This window comes from Strix aluco, chromosome 12 (assembly GCF_031877795.1).
Source record: "Strix aluco isolate bStrAlu1 chromosome 12, bStrAlu1.hap1, whole genome shotgun sequence".
NCBI classification, from domain to species: domain Eukaryota; kingdom Metazoa; phylum Chordata; class Aves; order Strigiformes; family Strigidae; genus Strix; species Strix aluco.
Window position 1 is genome coordinate 9831953 of NC_133942.1, and position 15707 is coordinate 9847659.

Genomic DNA, 15707 nt, shown 5'->3' on the forward strand with positions numbered 1-15707 from the left:
CCTAAAGAGTATGTGCTCTAAGGCTATGTCTACACAGAGGCATTACACTGAGGTAATTGAAGTTTGTTCACCTTACAGTATCTTGCAATATAGACATTTCTTACTCCCTCAAGGCAAATGTTTTAAACACAGTGACTAATTGTAATATTCACATAGGCAGGTTCTTAACTATACCAGCTGATTCCACGAATTACCCCTTTTTACATTGCATCATTCTGGAACTACCCTGACTTTGCTCTTGCAAGCCTCTCCTATTGTAGAGTCACTCTTTCCATTTTAGATGTGGATTTCGATACCTGAGAGCCAAGGAAGTCCATTTTCCATATTATTTAGTAATGAATTAAAGTAGCCATCGAAACTTTCCAACTATGGTTTCTCCATATTGCTTCTTTGGATACATTCCTAGGTGCTGGGCTTGACTAACATCTTTGGCGAAATGTGTATCTGTCCTTCTAAATAAAAATTAAGAGAAGTATCTGCAAAGCCTTACCAGAAAACAGGAACATGAAAAGGGTGCATGACTAAGGATGTCAACAGGATTATTTCATTAGATCTGGAAGATCCACAGGACTGTGCCCTGTTATGGGTGTTCTCGGTAGTTAACCCACTGACACAAAACCAGTTTGCTGCCCAGCACTTGCAATGGAGGAGGTGAGTTTTCAGAGTGACAGCAACACTTGGACATGTTCCTGGGGTCCCACCTAGTAGTGCCGTTGCCAGCATATCACTTCTGCACCACTGACATGTCTGACTGGTCACTTCCAGTTGAACTACTGTTACACTCAAAAACTTGTTATGAACAAAAAGGAGACACACCTTGTATGTAAATTTATTGTATGTATGAATTTATTGCTAGTGTAACAAATTTTAACAGTGAATTATTATTAGTCGAGATCTAGTTACAAGAGAGGAGAGACAAGAAGAGAGAACAGAATACTACTATGCTACTACAGGAAAAAACCCAATATATGCACATTTCCTACTATCCACCCCTTTTTTTTTTGATGTTATGTTCACACTTGCACTGATGTTCTGGGTGTAACAGTCAGTGGCTGCAATGGGAGTAGCGAGGAAATTGCCAGCTGTCAGCATCCCAGGTCATTCGCTAGGATGAGCATGATGTTGATGGTGGTTTCCTTTTCCTTATTTTTTGTTTGCTTAGGGGCATTTTTATGTTTGCTACCAACTTTACATCTTGTTCTTCGTCATTGGCCTTCAAATCCTACAATTACACCTGAATTTCTTAGCTTTCACAGCTAAACAAACAACAGAACAGCTTGAGGCAGGTTAAGGCAAATTCAGACAAAGCAATCCTGATAAGCCTCAGTTCTGAGGCCTTGCAAAGTCAGCATAAAGCCTGTGGCCTGTTACTAGCAGTGACAGTACTCTATTTAATGGGCTACGAGACTACATTAGCCCTAGAAGTGTTTTCCTCTCACTACAGCCACTGGAGATAAATGCTCTACTGTGTGTAGTAGTCACCGGAGCCGAACATTTCAGCCTAATTGCGGATTTTGATCCCTCACTGGGATCCAGCATCAAACAGAAAGGCAAGACATGTAAAGATCTGGTTGATACGGCCATTTAATGCCCATTTCAACTGGTGCCAGGGTCCGAGGCAGTTGGGGTAGTCAAAAAAAAGTACACAGCAGTAGTTTGAGATGCAGGCTGACAAATCACAAGCCATGGGAGAAGTGAGACAAAAACTACAGATTGCCTTAAAACCGTGACCTTCTTTTGCTTTTTTCAACTTTAGCCTTATCTGCAGAAACAAAAACTGATATGGCAAAGTGGTGCTTTATGGTTGATGCCCTGTATCTTTACAATGGACGTGCCTTAGAGTTCAAACCAGTAATTGAACCATTCTTCAGAAAGATATGAAAACACATAAGTTGCCATAGAAATACAGGCCTGGAAGAGATCATCTACACTGAGGCGAGTTCAGCAATGTCGATAGCATCAGTGGCAGATGGTGGTCTAACCTGTTCTTGAACATGTCTAATGAAAGCCATTCTCTAATCTGCTGAGAGATCAAAAGGGAACATTATGAAAATCTGTTCTGATTTAACCCCAGCCCTCATGCATTGCACAAGCCAAAATACTTCCCCAACCACAGAGCTGTCTTGTGAGGCTGTACCAGAACCTTTAGGAAGATACCTAATCTAATCAGTAAATACAGCAGGTTATGCACCGTAGCCATAGCTAAGCAGATGATTATCTTCACTGTTACAAACAATTTGCACTGTTATGTAAAAAGAGGCCCCAGGAATCTGCCACACAGCATGTGGGGTGTGATACCACCATGAGAGCAGGCCAAGATGGTTCTGGGAGGGCCATGACAGTGGACAAGTGTAAGGGTCCTGGTCAGCCTAGCACACAGGAGATATCTCTGAATAACTTAATGTTGAAGCAAGGAAAATAACTGCGCTGAGTAAAAAAATAAATTCTTTGAATTAATGAGAACAGACATCTGCAGTCTTTTCAGTTCAGCTGGCTTTGTTGCATAGCTAGCTTCCCACCATTCTTTCAAGACTGTTCTCGTAGAACAAAGGCATTCTCAGAAACCTCCTGTTTAGTAGAACTGTTTAAGAAAAAGCGAGCAAGTGAAGCAAGCCAGGATGGCTGGAGATGGCAGGCAATTGAGTGAGTTGCCCAAAAGGAGTCAGAGGATCCAGAGGATTTCCCTGCCTGCCCCCCATCCTGCCTACCTAGCCTGACCTGCCCTACCTGCCCTCTTGCCTTGTCTGCCCTGCCCTGCCTGCCTACCCTGCCCTACTTGCCTGTCCTGCTGGGCCTGTCTGCACTGCCTGCTTGTAGCCCACTTGCAAGTTGTGACAGATTAACTTGCTCCTCCAAAATACTCACTTCTATCAAATCACCGCTCTCCTCCCACCAGCATAAAACTCTTCCAGTGGCAACTTGTGACCAGGTCCAACAACAATCCTTGCAAATCTTATGATCTTATGTTTACTGAGTTTTGATTTTGTCTGCTCCTTTTCAGAGCAGCACTGCAATTTAAATGTGTCAGTGCAGTCCTTAATGGAAATTTGTGCTATCCTATGCTCATTCCCTCAACAGTAAAATTGCATTCACAGCCACTCCTCAGAAGGCTCTGTGCTGATGCAGAAACACTCATGTAATTCTGATGTAGTATATATAATTGTCATTTTTAATATGACTGCAAATTTGTTATGGGCAATTTCAAGCCTAGCTCATTTGGGCAGTTTCTGCCTTCCTTGCCCCCTCACTTTCTCTTCCCCTTTTTCTGATTTTAATTTTCTTTCAACAATGTTGTGAATCTGAACACAAAACTTAAAAGAGGAATAAAGAGGAGGTCAAATCCTGCAGTATTTCTTGCTTATCAAACATCCAAGAGATTTAGCTTGTGAAAGGGGTCGGTCACAAGCAGGAGAGGAGCTGTGGCTTGCTCTCACAGCACTGTCAGGCACTCAGTGTTACACCACCAGCAGCTTCTGCAGCACAGTGCACTCTCTAAAATGGACAGGGGCTGAGCCTGAGACCATGCCGGGCTGAATAATGCCACTTAATGATGTTTACAACACAAAATAAAAATCTTTGATGTGAAAATACAGGATAAAGTGAAGGGAACTGTCTGCCAACACCAAATAAGATGGGACCTTTGTGCAAGCAGGTGCACTTGTTTTAAAAAAACTACACAGTGGGATTGTTTTTATCTTCTCCACCTGCAAGTCCAGGAGTAGTGTATTGTTATGGAAGTGCTTGCCGGTGTTGAACAGCTTTAAATGTATGCACACGTACTTCTTTCTTCAACCTAGGCAGATGCCAGTGGGTTGTTTCCTTCCTCGCTGTTCAAACAAACCTCCCTGCTGGCATCAGTGGGGCATCTCATCAAAGTTGGGTAATCCAGATTGTGCCCAAAAGTCTGTTCTTTCATTGAATATTCAACCTCTGACTTCACCAAAAAATCCCAGCGGCTGTAATGCAATGTAATGTGCTTCCTGTTAATGATAGTAAGGGATCACCTTGACCCTGTGGCTGGCGCTGCATGTGTCATTTTGTGTCTAAAAATGTGTCGTTTTTTCTGGAGTCTTCTAGTTCTTTACTATATGTTATGGTGATATTATAACACTACTATGCTGTGGCAGGCCTTTACTGATGTTATCTTGCATGTGAGCTGTTATAGAAAAATTACAGTATGCTTTTTAATAAGTTGAGGCTGCAGTGCCCAAATACCAGCAGTTAGTTTGGCAGGTCCTGGCCTTCAACTCTCGTCCCTAAACCATGGGCCCTGCAGAGAAATATGCTTGGCTCATAGCTGGAACCATCACTACGGTGATGATCCAGACTGTCCCCCTTCCTTAGGTCTCACAGCTGATGGTCCCATGTGGTCCCACTCTGGGGCTCTCGATTAAACCACATGTCCATCCAAACTGTTGCTTATTGTAGGAGGAATTTCCACTGCGGAGACCAAGTTCATTGCAGTCAGCGCTCATGTAAGCACCTGCAACATGGACTGTTAAGGGTGCCAAGGGCCACTAAACGTGTGAGTAGTTGCTCAGTTTCCTACTTATCAAAAGAGAGAGCAGTGTTCAATTTTGGCAGTTTAGGTGTGCAACTGTGTTTCCATGTTCTAGAGAAGCTCAAGTGAGCCATCCATGAGTCCCTGGAAAGCTTAAGGAAAGGGAATTACACAGATGTTAGATCCGCATCCACCTCCAGCAGTCAGCACGGTTCCGGCGACGAGCAAGAGGGTGCTGGCGCGGCAGCAGCCTGGAGGCTTCACCCGTAGGTCACAGACATTCCACGGCTGCGACGTGATACACCTTGTATAAAAGGTGACAGTGAGAAGAACTCGGTAGCAGTAGTTAATTCCTGCTGGAGCTGGGTTTTTACTGCTGATGCGAGACAACCCTGGGTCGCAATAAAAACCTGCCTTTGCAGGCCCCATGCGGAGGTTCAGAGTCTCCAAGTGGCTCAGAGGCCAAACTGCGGGAATCCTCTGCCGCAGTCCGCACTGTAACATTTCCCTCCCCCAGAGGCCCCTGTGGTTGTGCTCGCTCTCCTCTCACGAAGGCCGGCGGGGAGGCGACCTCTCGCCCCCTGCCCAGCGGCAGCGCCGGGCGTCACCTCCCCTCGCGGGGTCCCGGCCGGCCCCCGGGGAGGCTGCACCCCCGCGGCGGGGGACGGGGCTGAGCGAGGTCTCCCGGGGATTCGCTAAGAGTCGGTAACCAAACCCGCCGTCAGTCTGGTCAGAAATAACAGCGCCGGCTGCGGCTGCCGTCGCGGGAAGTGCCCGTGAAAAGCGGACAGAACGCTGATCACCCGGCTGACGGCGCGGGTCGCGGCCGCTTGGGCCCTCCGCGCCGCCGTACGGAGGCCGCTCCCCCGCCCCCTCGCCCCCCCCAATATGGCCGCCCCGGCAGAGCCCGCCTCAGCCCGCCGCCCGCCGGGGCCGCCGCCGCCCGCCCGCCGCCGGCGGTAGAGAGCGGCTGGGCCGGCTGGGCGGCCGCCCGCGCGGGGAGGCGGAGGGAGCCGCGGGGGGCTCCATGAGGGGTTGCGGCAGCCCCAGGCCGGGCCTGCCCAGGCGGCTGACTCCTCCCTTGGGGAAGGAGGGTGCGCTGGGGCCGCCTCCGCCGCCGCCCGCCGGGGCCGCCGCCGTGTGACTGGGAGCGCGCAGCCCCGAGCGGCCGCGGGGCGCCGGGCCTGAGCCGGCGGGCGTCGACACCCTGCCCCCGCGGGACGGGGCCTCCTGGGCCCGGCCCGCCGCTCCCTCCCGCCCCGCCCGCCGGGGTCCCCGCCGGCGGCGACAATGTTTTCTCTCAAGCAGCCCAAACCCACCTTCAAGTCCTACCTTCTGCCGCTGCCTCAGGTAACAACAGCCTTTTATTTCCACTAGCGACCGGCTCGGCTCTCCCCCTCCCTGCCCTGGCCCCGGCCGAGGTGCCTCCCGGCGCGGCGGCGGCGGCTGGGCCGGCCCGCAGCGGGGCCCGCGGGGCGCCCGGGGCTCTCCCCGGAGCTTCTCCCCCGCTCGCCTCGAGGTCACCGGCCCCACGGGGTACTACAGCAGCACCTGCGCGGCCCCGGGGGGGGGGTTCCCAAGGGCCCCTGGAGATCCTCCGTCGCGGAAGGGAACAAAAGCTGTGCCGACGGCTGAGGGGCAGCCCCTTGGGCTCTGAAGCCGCACACGGACGTGAAGTGAGCTCATGCTGGTGACAGGCCCAAACTTTGGTCGAGGAGCAGAACTTTTATCAAATTAAAGTCTTGTGTTGGTGAAAACCGGCCGATGTGAGATTATTTTAGAAAGTTAAGTTTAATGCTTCAGGTGTTTGGGCTCGCTTTCTTCTTTGTGCGGGGGGGGATCCCTGTTACTGGCGCTTGCACTGTGGAATCCTTTGAGGAGAAAGCAGCTGGTGCTTGACTGTTATGCAAATAAATAAACTCTCACTGTAGCCATCGTTTCATGTTTAAAACTTGGCTGGTGTTGTAAATAAGAAAATCAAGTCTATATACTAGTAGACCATATATCATGCATATAGTACCCAGTATATCTAGTAGAACTACCAGGATTTTTGGTGTGGTCTGGGTGTGCACTTGACAGAATGTGGTTTTGATTTCTTTTAGACAAGGCAGGACCTCTTCTAGCAACGTGTTTGACATGTTGACTCATTTTTGCTTTTTCACGATTTCTTGGTAGCAGTGAAATGTTGAGGCAGCGTAGTTCTAGATGTTCCTAGTCCTTGGAAATGGTGGTATTACTGTCAGCATAGGAACCATAGGCATTAAGGTTGTTTCACTGAAGGTTCCAGTCTTTTTAAAGAAGTATTTTTCTAATGTTAGAATTAAAATGGAAGTATGCACGTATGTGTTCTAGGCCTTGGTTTTTTGGAAATATTTCCTGTGTCAAAGTCATGCATGTTAAAAGGTTTGAGCAAACTTGAGTGTCCATATCTGTGTAAAGCTTGTTGTAGGACTTGAGCCTTTATGGAATGTCAAGCCAAATTGTTTTTTTGTTCATCCTGGGACTTGTTACAACCTAGGTTGCCCAAGTAGTTAAGCATTAGCACTTTAAATGCTATGTTATTCTTGTGATACAAAGCTAAATGTACACAAAACCATTAATATTTTTTACAGAAAATGATTGCTATGATTGGATCCTAGCTCTTTAAGATCAGCTTTTTATTTTAAAAGGACTTTCTCCTTTGCCTGAATATATCAGACTTGTGTCTGACTGTAAAGTTCTGATTCTTAAGTAATTTTTTTTTTTTTTTTCCCTTCAGGCTGAAGACCATATAGCTTCAGAACCAAGGATTAAAAAACTGGAACCAGTGCTTTTGCCAGGTAGGCATAAATCAGGAATTTGACAGATACCTCAACAAGGATATATTTAAACTTTTTGTTTATTATAATAAAATTGGTAAAATGTAATTAGTTTTCCCTGTTTTACTGTGATTATTGATTTTTGATATATTTTAATCTTAGCATGCTCCTTGAGGGAATGTAACTTCTAAGTAGGAAAATCTAATGATATTTGTGTCTGTAGAAAATTGTTCTAACCTGCCTGAAACACTAAATAAATACATAGGCAATTTTGCCTGTGTGATGCTTTAGTACATGTAGAATAGTGTCTTGGTTTTATTGTGAGTATTTGAAATGAAACCATTGTGAGTTTTGTAACATTTATGACACCTTTTGGAAGACTATTAATAATTAGATTTTTGTGAGGTAGTCAGACCTTTACCTGTGTGCAGAACCCACTACTGTAGCATGTGTTGTAGTCTTCCTTTATTTTAAAGGAAAATATTCATAGAATTTCCAGTAGGTAATCTAGGTAGGCCATCTTTATTCACTTAGTCCTACTGAATATGCAGCCGTTATATAATTTTGGAATTTGTAAGTGTCTTTAAACCTACGCAGAATAACCTTTTTAGTTTGTGGATGAGAAATTATTGTTCATACTTACATATTTATAAAAATGTAGTATATTCATGACTTCCATGTTTTAAGTAAGAAATAATCTTTGGTAAATGACATTTTGATCAATAAGGATTTCTAAAAGCCTTTGTCAGATACCAAAGGAACAATCTACTATTCTCAAGATTACTTTGATTGCAAACTGTACATCACATTGATATATTTGGCTTGCTGTTTCTAAGGGTATTTTTGAATTTAAAACAATGATATACTGCATTTTTTCTTAGCGTTCAGATTATATGGTAACAAATCTGAATTTACATACGCACTAACGTAGGAAGCTATGGCTAACATGTTGTCTAAGTTGATAACACATGTTAACTTTCAAAGTGATCAATAGAATAATCAAGTGACTCTTAAAAAATAATTTCTGTCACTACTTCATATGGGACTGTTGTTAATTAAGCAGTACTAATTGATATGTGATATGGTCCAGTGAGGTACCTTAAGCTTAAGAGGCTGAAGTATTGTGGAAGAGGTTCAGCTGAAAGAGTAAACAACAACTGACTGACACTCTTCATGAAACAGAATAATACAGATTCTGCTTGAGGCATAAATACCTTAAAATACATTGCTAAGATTGCTCTGTGTTTGAAATACAGTTATATTTTTATGCTTGCAAAATTTCTGCTTACCGCTTGGCATCTCATTGGTTATGTTGCAGTTGATACTCATCCAAGGTCTTTGACTCACAAGGAAGTGACTGCATGTTCTTCTCTGAGACATTCCACAGAAAATGCAAGGCAGTATGAGATTGATTTTCTCAAAATGTTACACATCTTGCCTTTACTGTGGGACATGTGCATGAGCAGTTATAGAAAACAACTTCTGTGAAGTAGCTTTTTGCAGTGTGGTTCGTTCATTGTTTGTGAAACTGAAGTACACTTAAAATAGTGCTGACTGGGTTTGTTTCTCAACTGACTTATATTTATCCCACGTTTGCATCATTTCCCTTGTTTGCACTATCTTTGAAATCAGCATTTGATGGCTTTTGGGACATTTGTAGTAAGTTGCCCCAGGTTACGTAGAAGCAGATTGAAAGAGTGTGACTGACCACAGAATTAAAATTTCCACCTCCGTGTCATTCTAAGGTGTTATTTTGAATTACTTTGTAATAAGATTCCCTGTTCTGTACAGCCACAGAGTAGCTCTGACAAAATATTTTCCTTTTTGTGAGCATCAGTCTGTATGAGGGTGGGGGGGGAGTTTAGAAGTGACTTATTTTAAATGACTTAAATGAAACTCTTCCTGTTTAAAGTTAAGCACAGGGCTAAACACATTTTTTTTTTGTTTCTGTCATCAAATGGTGAAGTAGAAAAGTGTATAAACAAGTACACATTGTACTGTTGGATAGACTGGCTTTGGATTTGTCATAACCGAAGTTTCTGGCCAAATTCCAACTCTTTTAATTATATTAAGGCTGACTTGTACTCCCTTGCACGTACAGTTTGAGTATGGTATTTCTAATATCCTATCCTTAATAGTTGTGTGAAATTGCTTTTGCTCTCAGGAACAGAGTTAAATCTGAGTGGCTGAATATTTATTATGCTTCTCTAATTGCTGGAGTTTTTAAGGAGTTCTTTTGGAATTAAGTTATATTAGCACAAGCAGTTACTGGCTTTAGTAATCTTTGAAAACTGCAAATAGTTGTATTAAGCTTTCGATCCCTAAAACATAAGTCACTTTGAGGGAGTAGTTTACTAAAAATTGAAAGTCCGAAGTAGTGAAATACCTTGCTGTCTAACTTGTATTTCTGTGCAGTGAAGGTTAGGAGAGGTAGTTCCAGACATGGAAATAATATGAGTCAGGCTGCAAAATGAGTAGGTTTTTGTTTAATTCTTTCTTTTAAATTAGAATTTACATTGGAATAAACTTTTAACCTGCAGAGTTTGTTTTTAAAGTTTCCTCTGGTGCCCAGAGGAATAGAGACTCATCTCCTCAGCTTTTGGAACAAAAACGTGTATTCTCATGGAACGGTGTGCCCTGAGGAGGGTGGTGTAGTAGGAAAAGAACAAATATCATTTAAAGCAAGTAAAAACCTTGGTTGTAAGTGGCAACACTGATGCTGCAGTAGGGAAAAGCAAAGAATTTTCTAGAATTTGGTATAATTTCTTTCCAAAACATGGTACAGGTTTAAGATGGAGTTATAAAAGTGTTTTCTTTCTGCGGTTCCGTTCTGCTAGTGTAGCTCTCTGATCAAGAGGTTTTGCAGAGTTAGTTGAAGAGTTGGCCTGTGTAACAGTTTCATTTTTTTTTTTCCTTTGTTTGCATAGCTTGTTTTGTAAGCATGTCAAAGAGGAAAAATACAGAAATAGCAGGTAGTCTGCCAGTCAGTCTGTTAAAGTGCCTTGCCTGGCTAGTAGGAAATTACCTTGTGTACTTTAGGGGAGAATGAAGTTGTTAAACTTGAAGGTGTGTGTAATCAATCGTAGCCTACTTTCCACAGCAGTGTCGGTAGCATTTTTGAGACATCAACTTAAGCATTCAAAAAAATTGGACACCATAACTGGAATGTAGTGCAGTTCATGTTTTCATTATTTGAATGGCAAAGCTGTGTGCAGAGAGGTGCGGTACGTGGATGGATAAGGAACCAGGCCAGCGTCTGTACTGTAAGCAGTGCCGCACTGTGGTTTAGGCAAGATGAGGTGAAAAGCTACCTTACTGTTGCTCACACAGGATGTTCTGCAGGAGATTACATAACTAACGGAACATCTGATTAAGTATGAGAAAAGGATTGTTCCTCCTGAATCTTGATACCCACTTGTAGTAATTATTTTGAAGCGTTGGTCAGTATACTAATTTGCTAGTAGATTAAGTTAGTAGTTGTTACCTGTACGTTTTTACAAAATGGCTAGAAATGGTTTAGTTGGTTTTGGTTTTAAAAGTTTATACAGTAAAATTATAGAAGTAAACTGAATTAGAATAGTATTTTAAAATCTTGCTCACATTTAGGCAAGTTAAAGGAATATTGGTGGTGAGCTGCTGTTGCAAAGTAGTTATTCATAGTCTCTTGTGTCTGCACCACGTTTCATGGTGAGATTGTAGAAGTCAACTTCAGTGCTGTCACTGGTGTGCGATCACACCTGTGGTGGGTTTATGAACAGGTCATAAGTACAGCTGGACTGAGTCAGATGTCACCTCCTGCTGCCAGCGGCCATGTAGGAAGAAGAAAGACCAGGACGAGCAGCACTCCCAGCTGCTTGTTCTGCCCTCCCTGCTTCCTTCAGTCTGTGGCGGGGGACTTTTCTCTTACAGTGTCGTAATGGGAGATCCAAGTGAGGAGTTACAGAGCATCATAGAGATAGTGCTATCATATTTAATACTTCTTGCTGGATTTTTCTTACATGAATTTATCCAATTGCTTTCTATAGCCATGTAAACTTCTATCACCCACAGCTCCATCTGGTAAGAAATTCAGCAATTTAATTATATGCTGTTACAAACTACCTTTGTTCTGAACTTACCACCATCTAGTTTACTTGAATAAATCCTACTTCTTGTATGACACAGCAGCCATCAAGCCATGTTCTCCCATTTCATGTGATTTTTGATTTTCAGGCTTGTGTCATGTATCTGCTGTTTTGCTTCCCTCTAGCTTAGTTGTCTTAGTTGGTCCCGAGAAGGGAGTTTTTTTCCAGTTGCTCTGTGTTTTTGTTGACATGGGATTATATATTGTGTTCCAGATTTTTGCCACTGTATATATTCAGCTTTTATATAATAATGACAGTCTAACTGGCTTTACCATCCACTTTCTGGTTTTGGTTTGCTTTTTTGTGTACAGGTGCCCTTAGATAGGATAGAAATTTAATTGTGGGAGGTTTTTAAGACTGTATCATGGAAAGTTTTAATCTTTCAGAAGTGTCTGATTCTCTTGCAAGTTAGCTCCCACCTCTTTTTCTATTTTTTTTTTCTGCTTTCTGCAAATCCTTAGTACATTAAGTCATGTGTTCCAGAGCAGCTGCAACGCATCTTGTGATAGGAGAAGGAAAATACAATTTTTGGTGAGGCACCCTTGTGCGTTAGTACTCCAGGTATGTTCACTCCTGACCGCTTTGAACTCCTGCACCTCTTTCTTGGCATTTTCATTTGGTTTGTGGTGTCCCAGAGCTGGAGAACAGAGGTCATGGTGTTGCAGTGTGTGTGCATGGTGCCAGCACTGTGACTGGGGAGGAGGGGTAAGAAATAGGGACAAAGTTAGTGAGGTTAATGCATAACGCCAGAGATTTTGTCAGGTCTGCCTTTCTTTTGTATTAGAAATCATTTTGGTTTTACACCAAAGGGTTTTCCAAGGGGAAACTGGGATTGTTTAACTGCTTGGTACAAGTAATAGGGCTGTTGCTGTCAGTGCCTTTTTCCATGTATATTTCTGGAATGAGTTGTTACTTGAGTAGGTATTGCTTGATCTGTTAAGGGTGTTCATCTCTTGATGGTGAGTAGTGATAGCCTATCAATGCTGATAAGAACTGAATAGAACTTGTGTGAAGTCAGTTTCTGGTTGTTTCCAAAGCATATTCAGTTGTTGATTCTCGTTTCCAATGTGCGCTAGCCAAGGCTCTCTTACTCATTGCGCAGCTGATTAAGATGTCATATTGCAGGGTTAGGGGTTTTTCCCTGGGTCAAGTCTGTCATTTGAAATAGAAATGTTACTGTAAAAGTTTGTTTGTTTTTAAAGTTAGGGTGTGATATTAGACAAGTAAGTAAAACAGCTTTGTAATTTCAACTTGTTTTCATTGTCATACAAGAGCATGAAATTATTTTCATTCCAGAATGGCCATACTAGAAAATCAGAATGGCAATTTGGAAAGTAATACAATCCCCTAAAGCTTTTCTGAAGTAGAATTTTTTTAATGTTTTTTTCTTCTACACCAAGAATATTTCTGAAAGTTTTATTTAAATAAATCATAAGTTTCAAATTCTAGATTTGAAATCTGAAACAGCAGCTTTCTGCAAACTAATCTTTCACACGGCAAGAAGTTTAAAAAATGAACCAGGCATTTGACTTATATTTAGAATAAATGAAACATCACTTACAGTAAGTATATAGTAAATAGTGTTTTCTATTATAGCTTTTTTGTTTGTTTGACTCAAAGTAAATTTTCAGGCGTGCTTTGGGTCAGTTAACTGCTTGTTTTGTTTTTGGTTTTGCTTTTTTTAAGGTTTGAAATGATATAAGTACTACCAAGACAGTCTGGATGTAGAATCTAATTCCAGATACAGTCTTAGAAGTGGATTTTACTGGATGGAGTCAGTTTGTGCTGCCGCCTTTGTTCTGAATACATAGAGGGCATTTCTTAAAGTTTCTGACTAGTAATATATTTAAAGTATTTGTAAATTTCTACAAAAATACTTTCCGATTTGCAGCAGATTAGCTGTAGGGCAATATGGAAATCATTCTTTAAAGGCAGAAGGATGAACATGCTTTAAAATTAAATATTGTAATGTTTCTGCATGTGCAGTCTGCAAAACAGTTCCAAAGCAATTGGTTTCTGCTCTCTCTGTCCCACATATATTTAATGCCACAAGTCATTAAAGTCCAGAAAAGGGATAAAAATGTTAAGTGTAGATTCTGAAATGTCATTTGACCAAACTACTGGGTTTTTTGTCTCCTGGCAATTATATTTACTTCCAGTGAAGTAAGTCTTCAGCAAACTAATTTTGAAGGAACGTGCGTTTCTGTATTGATTTACTTATTAAGCCAAACCCGAGTAATTTAAGCTTAGACCCAGTAATATATTACAAGTTCAAAACGGCATCTGTAACTTGTATTGGTGACATAGTTATAAAATAACAGGCTGAAAACCACACTCCTCTCAAATTGTTACTGATTATATTGTTTAGGCAAAGTCAGGCTTTGGGAATCTGTAGTTTATATAGCCGGACTAAAAATATGCAAAACACAAAACACTCTCCCTCCTCACTGGCTTGTCTATTGTTCACATTGCAGAACTCTGCCCAAATCATTGCTGAAACATTTGGGGGAGGGTTTGGTGATAGAGTTATTTTAATTTGGCCTAAAAATACATTCTGATGCCAAGAGGAGCTGTTTATTACTCCATTTTTCTCATCACAGGTATGTGTTCCTGTTAGCTACTTGGTGCTGACGCTTGTGCAACCAAAGAACAAGCCAGATCAGAGAGCTAATTCAGGTGAAGTCAGGGCTGGCAATAAAGGAATTAAAATACATGGTTAGAATTATTGTCAACTGAATCAATTTTCTGATGTGACTAAAAAAGTCTCACAAATGGCAGTGAAAATGGTGTGAATGCATATTGAATATGAAACTGTTTCCATTTTAGGGGTAATACAAATTGCTGGATTACAGCAATTCTAAGCATGATCAGATTTTTAATCTACTGCAGCATTTTGTTCTGGATCTAGTTGGTAATGAGAGCTTTGCTCATGATGGGTGTTCCCTTCTTGCCACGTGAACTCCTGTTGGTTGTCTGCTCTACGTTCCTGTGTCCTTCGCTGCGTTTCTGGGGCATGGGGGGAAGCTTTTGTGGAGCATCCCATCCTTGTTCAGAAAAGCAGTTGTCTTTTCTGATCCCTCCTGTGGTCAATTTCTTTTGCAGGGTTCACAAAGATTAGCCATTATTGGACAAATACTGATTACAGTCTTGTGCATGAGAAAAGAATAGTTGTTCTTTGAAAACTTTTACCAAGAAGTCTTTACTTTTTTTGCTCCTTCTTTCCTTACTGAGCGTTTCTAAAATTTAGCTAAGCTCCTGTCATGCTCTTTTTCTCTTTCTGTTTGTTAGCACACTAGAGCAACTGTATAATATTAGTATATGATATTTTGAAAACAGTTTTTCTAATTAGTTTGGCAAAGCAAGCTCTTTTGGTACTGTGCATTTAAAACGCACCACTCTCCAAGCAGCGGTTAGTCGGGTTTTGACAGAAATCCCAGGTTCTCCTATTAAAAATTAATGCAAATACAATATATCCAAATAATTTTCCATTCCACAGTAATCACAGTATTGAGCTGTCCTTTTGTAACAACATTTCTACTTTGTTTTTATTTTTTTCTTTCTGCAGATGTACATAAAATTAAATGTAGTCTATTTTTTAACTAATTGTGAAAGTATTGAAAAATGGGGAGGGGGGAAAGATGGGTGATATCTACAATACTGTGCATCTTTTTTTTGTCTTCACATACCTTAAATTCTTAAATATATTGTAAGAACTCATAAAATCAGAAAATATATAAAAGACAATTATTTCATGAGCTTACAGATACTTTTTTCTTAAGTTTGGAAGTGGCTGAGCACACCGAACAGAAGATTCATTTAAAAGTGGATTAGTCATTTACATCTAAATGCTTGGTGCATACTAATAAACTCATGCAATTTTGGTATGCTCTCTACAAGAGAGCAGTTAAGAAAAGGCAGCTAAATGGGTGAAGAGGTTCTAGATTTGTTGCTTATTAATGAAGCTTTTATTGGAAATTCGTACTCAGAAATTTACAGAAGTTAATTATTTGCTAATAATTTTGGAATGGTTTTAGACTTAGATCTTTCTAAATACAAGTGAACTCATTAATGTGCATTTTTAATGCTTAAATGGCTACTTGAATTAACTTTAGCTTTCCTACTGTGAACTTTTTAGACTATCTTTCACATAAACAAGCTGGCTTTCTGTTGTCTTAATTGGGTATAATCACTATCAACATTATAAATGAGGAACAGGGGTTTAGTTTCCTAAGTGTATTCAGGTGCTAAGTTTTTATGAGTTTAGTAGGAATTATATGACTGCCT

The 15707-nt window shown here is 41.6% G+C and overlaps 1 protein-coding gene across 1 annotated transcript in view; it reads left to right on the forward strand.

Annotated features, from left to right (window-relative positions):
• The first annotated feature begins 5448 nt into the window (after positions 1-5448).
• Positions 5449-15707, forward strand: part of MTMR10 (myotubularin related protein 10) — a 41666-nt gene continuing 31407 nt past the window's right edge. The window contains exons 1-2 of the mRNA XM_074837587.1: positions 5449-5851; positions 7260-7320. Of these exons, the coding sequence (XP_074693688.1) occupies positions 5792-5851; positions 7260-7320 (121 nt within the window). The 5' untranslated portion in view covers positions 5449-5791. The remainder of the gene's footprint in view (positions 5852-7259; positions 7321-15707) is intronic.